Below are 13375 nucleotides of genomic sequence, written 5' to 3'. Positions count from 1 at the left end.
TTTCAGGAAAATGAAAGAAACATAAGTTTAACACTGTTTACTACACAATAACCATGAAAGTTAGAAATTTCAGAATATTAAACATTTGTGTTGTGAACTAACCTGAAGTCAGAGCTCCGGGGTTCAAACAGTTCTGCACTAGGTTCATTAAGCAGTGTGTTTAGCTGGAGACAGAAGCAGAGGGTTTGAGTCCCAATGACGCATTTTATTGACCGATAAAAGTTATTTAAATTAACCAGATGACTGTCTAATCAATGTTGCCCAAATCTGAAATAAATTTTCATTTAACTTACATGTAAAATATTGTGGTGTGCAAATCTTGCATTTTTGAAAATGATCATGATTTATTACATGTACCGTCATTGAGTGATACACAGTATAGCCACACTGCTCAGTAATACGCCTTAGGAAACTAATTTTAATATTAAAATGAACACTATAGCTTATAGACGAGTTGAGCCACAAGTCTTAAACGGATCAGTAAAGTATGTCAAAGCAAGAACAAGATCAATCAGTAATAATCTACAGACTCATTCTGAGGCGATTTAGGCCCAACATTGGAAAAATGTGTATAATGATGTAGACTCACAGCGATGTTGACAGAGTTCTTCAGTTGGGTGTAGGTGCCGTTCATGAGGACAGGGCTCTCAGGCATGCTGATGTTACTGACCCTGATTGTGAAGATGACGGCATAGGACGTTTCTGAAATTTCTGTAGAAAATATTGACGATTCGTTTTAGTTTGGTGGATCAAAGAAGGGTTTTTAGAACGGTGGTACAATGTTGGACACAGTTGCATCAGTGTAATGAAATCTGAGAGGAAAACATACTCTCATAGGTGACGTTCAGCACTTGTGTAGAATTACTGAAGTTTGCACGTCGAGACTTGAGCAAAGTGTTGGTAGCATTGAGGACCAAACTCTCACTGGGGACAGGAGAGGGGGACTTGAACACCAGCCTGCTGTAGACCACTGCAGAAGTAGGACTGGAAGGGAAAAATCATTTTGTTGAATGTTGAATGAAGATTATTAAAGAAATTTTAATTGTACTTTAAACATGTCTGTTATGTATTTAACATACATTTTGGAAGGAGTTGCTGCAGATGTTGCAGGCAGATTGCTTGTAGTCATTGGAGAAACTGTTGTAGGTGAGGCTACAAGAAAGAACAATAATTGGATAAAGAACCATTACATTAACGTGGAATAAAACTAACAATTAAAAGGAATAGACCACCTATGATACACAGTACTGTGACTGAACGTACCAGTCTTTGTCTTCAGCTCATTCAGGAAGCTGATTGGTGTTTTGGCGTCTCCCTCTTGGAAGCTGTACTGCATGTTACCATCAACCTGGTTTGCTGATGTTCTGTTTCAGGAAAATGACAGAAACAGAAGTATAACACTGTTTACTACACACTAACCATGAAAGTTAGAAATTTCAGAATATTAAACATTTGTGTTGTGAACTAACCTGAAGTCAGAGCTCTGGGGTTCAAACAGTTCTGCACTAGGTTCATTAAGCAGTGTGTTTAGCTGGAGACAGAAGCAGAGGGTTTGAGTCCCAATGACGCCTTTTATTGACCGATAAAAGTTATTTAAATTAACCAGATGACTGTCTAATCAATGTTGCCCAAATCTGAAATAAATTTTCATTTAACTTACATGTAAAATATTGTGGTGTGCAAATCTTGCATTTTTGAAAATGATCATGATTTATTACATGTACCGTCATTGAGTGATACACAGAGCATGCCACACTGCTCAGTAATACGCCTTAGGAAACTAATTTTTAATATTAAAATGAACACTATAGCTTATAGACGAGTTGAGCCACAAGTCTTAAACGGATCAGTAAAGTATGTCAAAGCAAAAACAAGATCAATCAGAAATAATCTACAGACTCATTCTGAGGCGATTTAGGCCCAACATTGGAAAAATGTGTATAATGATGTAGACTCACAGCGATGTTGACAGAGTTCTTCAGTTGGGTGTAGGTGCCGTTCATGAGGACAGGGCTCTCAGGCATGCTGATGTTACTGACCCTGATTGTGAAGATGACGGCATAGGACGTTTCTGAAATTTCTGTAGAAAATATTGACGATTCGTTTTAGTTTGGTGGATCAAAGAAGGGTTTTTAGAACGGTGGTACAATGTTGGACACAGTTGCATCAGTGTAATGAAATCTGAGAGGAAAACATACTCTCATAGGTGACGTTCAGCACTTGTGTAGAATTACTGAAGTTTGCACGTCGAGACTTGAGCAAAGTGTTGGTAGCATTGAGGACCAAACTCTCACTGGGGACAGGAGAGGGGGACTTGAACACCAGCCTGCTGTAGACCACTGCAGAAGTAGGACTGGAAGGGAAAAATCATTTTGTTGAATGTTGAATGAAGATTATTAAAGAAATTTTAATTGTACTTTAAACATGTCTGTTATGTATTTAACATACATTTTGGAAGGAGTTGCTGCAGATGTTGCAGGCAGATTGCTTGTAGTCATTGGAGAAACTGTTGTAGGTGAGGCTACAAGAAAGAACAATAATTGGATAAAGAACCATTACATTAACGTGGAATAAAACTAACAATTAAAAGGAATAGACCACCTATGATACACAGTACTGTGACTGAACGTACCAGTCTTTGTCTTCAGCTCATTCAGGAAGCTGATTGGTGTTTTGGCGTCTCCCTCTTGGAAGCTGTACTGCATGTTACCATCAACCTGGTTTGCTGATGTTCTGTTTCAGGAAAATGACAGAAACAGAAGTATAACACTGTTTACTACACACTAACCATGAAAGTTAGAAATTTCAGAATATTAAACATTTGTGTTGTGAACTAACCTGAAGTCAGAGCTCTGGGGTTCAAACAGTTCTGCACTAGGTTCATTAAGCAGTGTGTTTAGCTGGAGACAGAAGCAGAGGGTTTGAGTCCCAATGACGCCTTTTATTGACCGATAAAAGTTATTTAAATTAACCAGATGACTGTCTAATCAATGTTGCCCAAATCTGAAATAAATTTTCATTTAACTTACATGTAAAATATTGTGGTGTGCAAATCTTGCATTTTTGAAAATGATCATGATTTATTACATGTACCGTCATTGAGTGATACACAGAGCATGCCACACTGCTCAGTAATACGCCTTAGGAAACTAATTTTTAATATTAAAATGAACACTATAGCTTATAGACGAGTTGAGCCACAAGTCTTAAACGGATCAGTAAAGTATGTCAAAGCAAAAACAAGATCAATCAGAAATAATCTACAGACTCATTCTGAGGCGATTTAGGCCCAACATTGGAAAAATGTGTATAATGATGTAGACTCACAGCGATGTTGACAGAGTTCTTCAGTTGGGTGTAGGTGCCGTTCATGAGGACAGGGCTCTCAGGCGTGCTGATGTTACTGATGCTGATTGTGTAGATGACGGCATAGGACGTTTCTGAAATTTCTGTAGAAAATATTGACGATTCGTTTTAGTTTGGTGGATCAAAGAAGGGTTTTTAGAACGGTGGTACAATGTTGGACACAGTTGCATCAGTGTAATGAAATCTGAGAGGAAAACATACTCTCATAGGTGACGTTCAGCACTTGTGTAGAATTACTGAGGTTTGCACGTCGAGACTTGAGCAAAGTGTTGGTAGCATTGAGGACCAAACTCTCACTGGGGACAGGAGAGGGGGACTTGAACACCAGCCTGCTGTAGACCACTGCAGAAGTAGGACTGGAAGGGAAAAGTCATCATATTCACAAATTTTGAATGACAATACAGGGAAATTTTTTATTGTACCCTAAACATATTTGTTACGTATGTAACGTACATTTTGGAATGAGTTGCTGCAGATGTCACAATCAGCCTGCTTGTAGTCATTGGAGAAACTGTTGTAGTTGAGACTGCAAGAAAACAAGTAATTAGTGAAAATAATATTACATTTAAATTGACAAACATGAATGAATGATTAAAAACAATAGATGAGCTAAGGTATGCAATACGGTGACTGAACGTACCAGTCTGTGTCTTCAGCTCATTCAGGAAGCTGATTGGTGTTTTAGCGTCTCCCTCTTGGAAGCTGTACTGCATGTTACCATCAACCTGGTTTGCTGATGTTCTGTTTCAGGAAAATGAAAGAAACATAAGTTTAACACTGTTTACTACACAATAACCATGAAAGTTAGAAATTTCAGAATATTAAACATTTGTGTTGTGAACTAACCTGAAGTCAGAGCTCTGGGGTTCAAACAGTTCTGCACTAGGTTCATTAAGCAGTGTGTTTAGCTGGAGACAGAAGCAGAGGGTTTGAGTCCCAATGACGCATTTTATTGACCGATAAAAGTTATTTAAATTAACCAGATGACTGTCTAATCAATGTTGCCCAAATCTGAAATAAATTTTCAATTAATTTACATATAAAATATTGCAGTGCGAAAAAGTTCCATTTAAAAATGATCATGATTTATTACATGTACCATCATTGAGTGATACACAGAGCATGCCACACTGCTCAGTAATATGCCTTAGGAAACTAATTTTTAATATTAAAATGAACACTATAGCTTATAGACGAGTTGAGCCACAAGTCTTAAACGGATCAGTAAAGTATGTCAAAGCAAGAACAAGATCAATCAGAAATAATCTACAGACTCATTCTGAGGCGATTTAGGCCCAACATTGGAAAAATGTGTATAATGATGTAGACTCACAGCGATGTTGACAGAGTTCTTCAGTTGGGTGTAGGTGCCGTTCATGAGGACAGGGCTCTCAGGCATGCTGATGTTACTGACGCTGATTGTGAAGATGACGGCATAGGACGTTTCTGAAATTTCTGTAGAAAATTTTGACGATTCGTTTTAGTTTGGTGGATCAAAGAAGGGTTTTTAGAACGGTGGTACAATGTTGGACACAGTTGCATCAGTGTAATGAAATCTGAGAGGAAAACATACTCTCATAGGTGACGTTCAGCACTTGTGTAGAATTACTGAGGTTTGCACGTCGAGACTTGAGCAAAGTGTTGGTAGCATTGAGGACCAAACTCTCACTGGGGACAGGAGACGAGGAGTTGAACACCAGCCTGCTGTAGACCACTGCAGAAGTAGGACTGGAAGGGAAAAATCATTTTGTTGAATGTTGAATGAAGATTATTAAAGAAATTTTAATTGTACTTTAAACATGTCTGTTATGTATTTAACATACATTTTGGAAGGAGTTGCTGCAGATGTTGCAGGCAGATTGCTTGTAGTCATTGGAGAAACTGTTGTAGGTGAGGCTACAAGAAAGAACAATAATTGGATAAAGAACCATTACATTAACGTGGAATAAAACTAACAATTAAAAGGAATAGACCACCTATGATACACAGTACTGTGACTGAACGTACCAGTCTGTGTCTTCAGCTCATTCAGGAAGCTGATTGGTGTTTTGGCGTCTCCCTCTTGGAAGCTGTACTGCATGTTACCATCAACCTGGTTTGCTGATGTTCTGTTTCAGGAAAATGAAAGAAACATAAGTTTAACACTGTTTACTACACAATAACCATGAAAGTTAGAAATTTCAGAATATTAAACATTTGTGTTGTGAACTAACCTGAAGTCAGAGCTCTGGGGTTCAAACAGTTCTGCACTAGGTTCATTAAGCAGTGTGTTTAGCTGGAGACAGAAGCAGAGGGTTTGAGTCCCAATGACGCATTTTATTGACCGATAAAAGTTATTTAAATTAACCAGATGACTGTCTAATCAATGTTGCCCAAATCTGAAATAAATTTTCATTTAACTTACATGTAAAATATTGTGGTGTGCAAATCTTGCATTTTTGAAAATGATCATGATTTATTACATGTACCATCATTGAGTGATACACAGAGCATGCCACACTGCTCAGTAATACGCCTTAGGAAACTAATTTTAATATTAAAATGAACACTATAGCTTATAGACGAGTTGAGCCACAAGTCTTAAACGGATCAGTAAAGTATGTCAAAGCAAGAACAAGATCAATCAGAAATAATCTACAGACTCATTCTGAGGCGATTTAGGCCCAACATTGGAAAAATGTGTATAATGATGTAGACTCACAGCGATGTTGACAGAGTTCTTCAGTTGGGTGTAGGTGCCGTTCATGAGGACAGGGCTCTCAGGCGTGCTGATGTTACTGACGCTGATTGTGAAGATGACGGCATAGGACGTTTCTGAAATTTCTGTAGAAAATTTTGACGAGTCGATTTAGTTTGGTGGATCAAAGAAGGGTTTTTAGAACGGTGGTACAATGTTGGACACAGTTGCATCAGTGTAATGAAATCTGAGAGGAAAACATACTCTCATAGGTGACGTTCAGCACTTGTGTAGAATTACTGAGGTTTGCACGTCGAGACTTGAGCAAAGTGTTGGTAGCATTGAGGACCAAACTCTCACTGGGGACAGGTGACGAGGAGTTGAACACCAGCCTGCTGTAGACCACTGCAGAAGTAGGACTGGAAGGGAAAAGTCATCATATTCACAAATTTTGAATGACAATACAGGGAAATTTTTTATTGTACCCTAAACATATTTGTTACGTATGTAACGTACATTTTGGAATGAGTTGCTGCAGATGTCACAATCAGCCTGCTTGTAGTCATTGGAGAAACTGTTGTAGTTGAGACTGCAAGAAAACAAGTAATTAGTGAAAATAATATTACATTTAAATTGACAAACATGAATGAATGATTAAAAACAATAGATGAGCTAAGGTATGCAATACTGTGACTGAACGTACCAGTCTGTGTCTTCAGCTCATTCAGGAAGCTGATTGGTGTTTTAGCGTCTCCCTCTTGGAAGCTGTACTGCATGTTACCATCAACCTGGTTTTCTGATGTTCTGTTTCAGGAAAATGAAAGAAACATAAGTTTAACACTGTTTACTACACAATAACCATGAAAGTTAGAAATTTCAGAATATTAAACATTTGTGTTGTGAACTAACCTGAAGTCAGAGCTCTGGGGTTCAAACAGTTCTGCACTAGGTTCATTAAGCAGTGTGTTTAGCTGGAGACAGAAGCAGAGGGTTTGAGTCCCAATGACGCATTTTATTGACCGATAAAAGTTATTTAAATTAACCAGATGACTGTCTAATCAATGTTGCCCAAATCTGAAATAAATTTTCAATTAATTTACATATAAAATATTGCAGTGCGAAAAAGTTCCATTTAAAAATGATCATGATTTATTACATGTACCATCATTGAGTGATACACAGAGCATGCCACACTGCTCAGTAATACGCCTTAGGAAACTAATTTTTAATATTAAAATGAACACTATAGCTTATAGAAGAGTTGAGCCACAAGTCTTAAACGGATCAGTAAAGTATGTCAAAGCAAGAACAAGATCAATCAGAAATAATCTACAGACTCATTCTGAGGCGATTTAGGCCCAACATTGGAAAAATGTGTATAATGATGTAGACTCACAGCGATGTTGACAGAGTTCTTCAGTTGGGTGTAGGTGCCGTTCATGAGGACAGGGCTCTCAGGCATGCTGATGTTACTGACGCTGATTGTGAAGATGACGGCATAGGACGTTTCTGAAATTTCTGTAGAAAATTTTGACGAGTCGATTTAGTTTGGTGGATCAAAGAAGGGTTTTTAGAACGGTGGTACAATGTTGGACACAGTTGCATCAGTGTAATGAAATCTGAGAGGAAAACATACTCTCATAGGTGACGTTCAGCACTTGTGTAGAATTACTGAGGTTTGCACGTCGAGACTTGAGCAAAGTGTTGGTAGCATTGAGGACCAAACTCTCACTGGGGACAGGAGAGGGGGACTTGAACACCAGCCTGCTGTAGACCACTGCAGAAGTAGGACTGGAAGGGAAAAATCATTTTGTTGAATGTTGAATGAAGATTATTAAAGAAATTTTAATTGTACTTTAAACATGTCTGTTATGTATTTAACATACATTTTGGAAGGAGTTGCTGCAGATGTTGCAAGCAGATTGCTTGTAGTCATTGGAGAAACTGTTGTAGGTGAGGCTACAAGAAAGAACAATAATTGGATAAAGAACCATTACATTAACGTGGAATAAAACTAACAATTAAAAGGAATAGACCACCTATGATACACAGTACTGTGACTGAACGTACCAGTCTGTGTCTTCAGCTCATTCAGGAAGCTGATTGGTGTTTTGGCGTCTCCCTCTTGGAAGCTGTACTGCATGTTACCATCAACCTGGTTTGCTGATGTTCTGTTTCAGGAAAATGAAAGAAACATAAGTTTAACACTGTTTACTACACAATAACCATGAAAGTTAGAAATTTCAGAATATTAAACATTTGTGTTGTGAACTAACCTGAAGTCAGAGCTCTGGGGTTCAAACAGTTCTGCACTAGGTTCATTAAGCAGTGTGTTTAGCTGGAGACAGAAGCAGAGGGTTTGAGTCCCAATGACGCATTTTATTGACCGATAAAAGTTATTTAAATTAACCAGATGACTGTCTAATCAATGTTGCCCAAATCTGAAATAAATTTTCATTTAACTTACATGTAAAATATTGTGGTGTGCAAATCTTGCATTTTTGAAAATGATCATGATTTATTACATGTACCGTCATTGAGTGATACACAGAGCATGCCACACTGCTCAGTAATACGCCTTAGGAAACTAATTTTAATATTAAAATGAACACTATAGCTTATAGACGAGTTGAGCCACAAGTCTTCAACAGATCAGTAAGGTATGTCAAAGCAAGAACAAGATCAATCAGAAATAATCTACAGACTCATTCTGAGGCGATTTAGGCCCAACATTGGAAAAATGTGTATAATGATGTAGACTCACAGCGATGTTGACAGAGTTCTTCAGTTGGGTGTAGGTGCCGTTCATGAGGACAGGGCTCTCAGGCGTGCTGATGTTACTGACGCTGATTGTGAAGATGACGGCATAGGACGTTTCTGAAATTTCTGTAGAAAATATTGACGATTCGTTTTAGTTTGGTGGATCAAAGAAGGGTTTTTAGAACGGTGGTACAATGTTGGACACAGTTGCATCAGTGTAATGAAATCTGAGAGGAAAACATACTCTCATAGGTGACGTTCAGCACTTGTGTAGAATTACTGAGGTTTGCACATCGAGACTTGAGCAAAGTGTTGGTAGCATTGAGCACCAAGCTCTCACTGGGGACAGGAGACGTGGAGTTGAACACCAGACTGGTGTAGACCACTGCAGAAGTAGGACTGGAAGGGAAAAATCATTTTGTTGAATGTTGAATGAAGATTATTAAAGAAATTTTAATTGTACTTTAAACATGTCTGTTATGTATTTATTATACATTTTGGAATGAGTTGCTGCAGATGTTGCAGGCAGATTGCTTGTAGTCATTGGAGAAACTGTTGTAGGTGAGGCTACAAGAAAGAACAATAATTGCTTAAAGAACCATTACATTAACGTGGAATAAAACTAACAATTAAAAGGAATAGACCACCTATGATACACAGTACTGTGACTGAACGTACCAGTCTGTGTCTTCAGCTCATTCAGGAAGCTGATTGGTGTTTTGGCATCTCCCTCTTGGAAGCTGTACTGCATGTTACCATCAACCTGGTTTGCTGACGTTCTGTTTCAGGAAAATGAAAGAAACATAAGTTTAACACTGTTTACTACAAAATAACCATGAAAGTTAGAAATTTCAGAATATTAAACATTTGTGTTGTGAACTAACCTGAAGTCAGAGCTCTGGGGTTCAAACAGTTCTGCACTAGGTTCATTAAGCAGTGTGTTTAGCTGGAGACAGAAGCAGAGGGTTTGAGTCCCAATAACGCCTTTTATTGACCGATAAAAGTTATTTAAATTAACCAGATGACTGTCTAATCAATGTTGCCCAAATCTGAAATAAATTTTCATTTAACTTACATGTAAAATATTGTGGTGTGCAAATCTTGCATTTTTGAAAATGATCATGATTTATTACATGTACCGTCATTGAGTGATACACAGAGCATGCCACACTGCTCAGTAATACGCCTTAGGAAACTAATTTTTAATATTAAAATGAACACTATAGCTTATAGACGAGTTGAGCCACAAGTCTTAAACGGATCAGTAAAGTATGTCAAAGCAAAAACAAGATCAATCAGAAATAATCTACAGACTCATTCTGAGGCGATTTAGGCCCAACATTGGAAAAATGTGTATAATGATGTAGACTCACAGCGATGTTGACAGAGTTCTTCAGTTGGGTGTAGGTGCCGTTCATGAGGACAGGGCTCTCAGGCATGTTGATGTTACTGACACTGATTGTGAAGATGACGGCATAGGACGTTTCTGAAATTTCTGTAGAAAATATTGACGATTCGTTTTAGTTTGGTGGATCAAAGAAGGGTTTTTAGAACGGTGGTACAATGTTGGACACAGTTGCATCAGTGTAATGAAATCTGAGAGGAAAACATACTCTCATAGGTGACGTTCAGCACTTGTGTAGAATTACTGAGGTTTGCACGTCGAGACTTGAGCAAAGTGTTGGTAGCATTGAGGACCAAACTCTCACTGGGGACAGGTGACGAGGAGTTGAACACCAGCCTGCTGTAGACCACTGCAGAAGTAGGACTGGAAGGGAAAAATCATTTTGTTGAATGTTGAATGAAGATTATTAAAGAAATTTTAATTGTACTTTAAACATGTCTGTTATGTATTTAACATACATTTTGGAAGGAGTTGCTGCAGATGTTGCAGGCAGATTGCTTGTAGTCATTGGAGAAACTGTTGTAGGTGAGGCTACAAGAAAGAACAATAATTGGATAAAGAACCATTACATTAACGTGGAATAAAACTAACAATTAAAAGGAATAGACCACCTATGATACACAGTACTGTGACTGAACGTACCAGTCTGTGTCTTCAGCTCATTCAGGAAGCTGATTGGTGTTTTGGCGTCTCCCTCTTGGAAGCTGTACTGCATGTTACCATCAACCTGGTTTGCTGATGTTCTGTTTCAGGAAAATGAAAGAAACATAAGTTTAACACTATTTACTACACAATAACCATGAAAGTTAGAAATTTCAGAATATTAAACATTTGTGTTGTGAACTAACCTGAAGTCAGAGCTCTGGGGTTCAAACAGTTCTGCACTAGGTTCATTAAGCAGTGTGTTTAGCTGGAGACAGAAGCAGAGGGTTTGAGTCCCAATGACGCATTTTATTGACCGATAAGTTATTTAAATTAACCAGATGACTGTCTAATCAATGTTGCCCAAATCTGAAATAAATTTTCAATTAATTTACATATAAAATATTGCAGTGCGAAAAAGTTCCATTTAAAAATGATCATGATTTATTACATGTACCGTCATTGAGTGATACACAGAGCATGCCACACTGCTCAGTAATACGCCTTAGGAAACTAATTTTTAATATTAAAATGAACACTATAGCTTATAGAAGAGTTGAGCCACAAGTCTTAAACGGATCAGTAAAGTATGTCAAAGCAAGAACAAGATCAATCAGAAATAATCTACAGACTCATTCTGAGGCGATTTAGGCCCAACATTGGAAAAATGTGTATAATGATGTAGACTCACAGCGATGTTGACAGAGTTCTTCAGTTGGGTGTAGGTGCCGTTCATGAGGACAGGGCTCTCAGGCATGCTGATGTTACTGACGCTGATTGTGAAGATGACGGCATAGGACGTTTCTGAAATTTCTGTAGAAAATATTGACGATTCGTTTTAGTTTGGTGGATCAAAGAAGGGTTTTTAGAACGGTGGTACAATGTTGAACACAGTTGCATCAGTGTAATGAAATCTGAGAGGAGAACATACTCTCATAGGTGACGTTCAGCACTTGTGTAGAATTACTGAGGTTTGCACGTCGAGACTTGAGCAAAGTGTTGGTAGCATTGAGGACCAAACTCTCACTGGGGACAGGAGAGGGGGACTTGAACACCAGCCTGCTGTAGACCACTGCAGAAGTAGGACTGGAAGGGAAAAGTCATCATATTCACAAATTTTGAATGACAATACAGGGAAATTTTTTATTGTACCCTAAACATATTTGTTACATATGTAACGTACATTTTGGAATGAGTTGCTGCAGATGTCACAATCAGCCTGCTTGTAGTCATTGGAGAAACTGTTGTAGTTGAGACTGCAAGAAAACAAGTAATTAGTGAAAATAATATTACATTTAAATTGACAAACATGAATGAATGATTAAAAACAATAGATGAGCTAAGGTATGCAATATTGTGACTGAACGTACCAGTCTTTGTCTTCAGCTCATTCAGGAAGCTGATTGGTGTTTTGGCGTCTCCCTCTTGGAAGCTGTACTGCATGTTACCATCAACCTGGTTTGCTGATGTTCTGTTTCAGGAAAATGAAAGAAACAGAAGTATAACACTGTTTACTACACACTAACCATGAAAGTTAGAAATTTCAGAATATTAAACATTTGTGTTGTGAACTAACCTGAAGTCAGAGCTCTGGGGTTCAAACAGTTCTGCACTAGGTTCATTAAGCAGTGTGTTTAGCTGGAGACAGAAGCAGAGGGTTTGAGTCCCAATGACGCATTTTATTGACCGATAAAAGTTATTTAAATTAACCAGATGACTGTCTAATCAATGTTGCCCAAATCTGAAATAAATTTTCATTTAACTTACATGTAAAATATTGTGGTGTGCAAATCTTGCATTTTTGAAAATGATCATAATTTATTACATGTACCGTCATTGAGTGGTGCACAGAGCATGCCACACTGCTCAGTAATACGCCTTAGGAAACTAATTTTTAATATTAAAATGAACACTATAGCTTATAGACGAGTTGAGCCACAAGTCTTAAACGGATCAGTAAGGTATGTCAAAGCAAGAACAAGATCAATCAGAAATAATCTACAGACTCATTCTGAGGCGATTTAGGCCCAACATTGGAAAAATGTGTATAATGATGTAGACTCACAGCGATGTTGACAGAGTTCTTCAGTTGGGTGTAGGTGCCGTTCATGAGGACAGGGCTCTCAGGCATGCTGATGTTACTGACGCTGATTGTGAAGATGACGGCATAGGACGTTTCTGAAATTTCTGTAGAAAATATTGACGATTCGTTTGTTTGGTGGATCAAAGAAGGGTTTTTAGAACGGTGGTACAATGTTGGACACAGTTGCATCAGTGTAATGAAATCTGAGAGGAAAACATACTCTCATAGGTGACGTTCAGCACTTGTGTAGAATTACTGAGGTTTGCACGTCGAGACTTGAGCAAAGTGTTGGTAGCATTGAGGACCAAACTCTCACTGGGGACAGGAGAGGAGGAGTTGAACACCAGCCTGCTGTAGACCACTGCAAAACTAAAATTAGAAGAGGAATTTTGTTAAATACCTTCTATATTTGTCATGTCTTATGATGTAAGGCTATATATTA

At 38.1% G+C, this 13375-nt stretch overlaps 1 protein-coding gene across 1 annotated transcript in view; it reads right to left on the bottom strand.

Annotated features, from left to right (window-relative positions):
- LOC108416460 (mucin-3A-like) overlaps positions 1-13375 on the bottom strand; it is a 122753-nt gene that overhangs the window by 109057 nt on the left and 321 nt on the right. The window contains exons 2-43 of the mRNA XM_037538675.1: positions 13154-13302; positions 12916-13037; positions 12427-12488; positions 12221-12321; positions 12034-12106; positions 11782-11936; positions 11542-11663; positions 11057-11118; positions 10851-10951; positions 10667-10739; positions 10417-10571; positions 10177-10298; positions 9688-9749; positions 9482-9582; positions 9298-9370; positions 9048-9202; positions 8808-8929; positions 8320-8381; positions 8114-8214; positions 7930-8002; positions 7680-7834; positions 7440-7561; positions 6953-7014; positions 6747-6847; positions 6560-6632; positions 6308-6462; positions 6068-6189; positions 5580-5641; positions 5374-5474; positions 5190-5262; positions 4940-5094; positions 4700-4821; positions 4213-4274; positions 4007-4107; positions 2449-2521; positions 2199-2353; positions 1959-2080; positions 1470-1531; positions 1264-1364; positions 1080-1152; positions 830-984; positions 590-711 (exon numbers count right to left, since the gene is read on the bottom strand). Coding sequence (XP_037394572.1) covers positions 590-711; positions 830-984; positions 1080-1152; positions 1264-1364; positions 1470-1531; positions 1959-2080; positions 2199-2353; positions 2449-2521; positions 4007-4107; positions 4213-4274; positions 4700-4821; positions 4940-5094; positions 5190-5262; positions 5374-5474; positions 5580-5641; positions 6068-6189; positions 6308-6462; positions 6560-6632; positions 6747-6847; positions 6953-7014; positions 7440-7561; positions 7680-7834; positions 7930-8002; positions 8114-8214; positions 8320-8381; positions 8808-8929; positions 9048-9202; positions 9298-9370; positions 9482-9582; positions 9688-9749; positions 10177-10298; positions 10417-10571; positions 10667-10739; positions 10851-10951; positions 11057-11118; positions 11542-11663; positions 11782-11936; positions 12034-12106; positions 12221-12321; positions 12427-12488; positions 12916-13037; positions 13154-13302 — 4375 coding nt within the window. The remainder of the gene's footprint in view (positions 1-589; positions 712-829; positions 985-1079; positions 1153-1263; positions 1365-1469; positions 1532-1958; positions 2081-2198; positions 2354-2448; positions 2522-4006; positions 4108-4212; positions 4275-4699; positions 4822-4939; positions 5095-5189; positions 5263-5373; positions 5475-5579; positions 5642-6067; positions 6190-6307; positions 6463-6559; positions 6633-6746; positions 6848-6952; positions 7015-7439; positions 7562-7679; positions 7835-7929; positions 8003-8113; positions 8215-8319; positions 8382-8807; positions 8930-9047; positions 9203-9297; positions 9371-9481; positions 9583-9687; positions 9750-10176; positions 10299-10416; positions 10572-10666; positions 10740-10850; positions 10952-11056; positions 11119-11541; positions 11664-11781; positions 11937-12033; positions 12107-12220; positions 12322-12426; positions 12489-12915; positions 13038-13153; positions 13303-13375) is intronic.

This window comes from Pygocentrus nattereri, chromosome 5, assembly GCF_015220715.1.
Source record: "Pygocentrus nattereri isolate fPygNat1 chromosome 5, fPygNat1.pri, whole genome shotgun sequence".
NCBI classification, from domain to species: Eukaryota; Metazoa; Chordata; class Actinopteri; order Characiformes; family Serrasalmidae; genus Pygocentrus; species Pygocentrus nattereri.
Note: the sequence above shows the minus strand (reverse complement) of the source record. Positions and strands in the feature narration are given on the sequence as shown.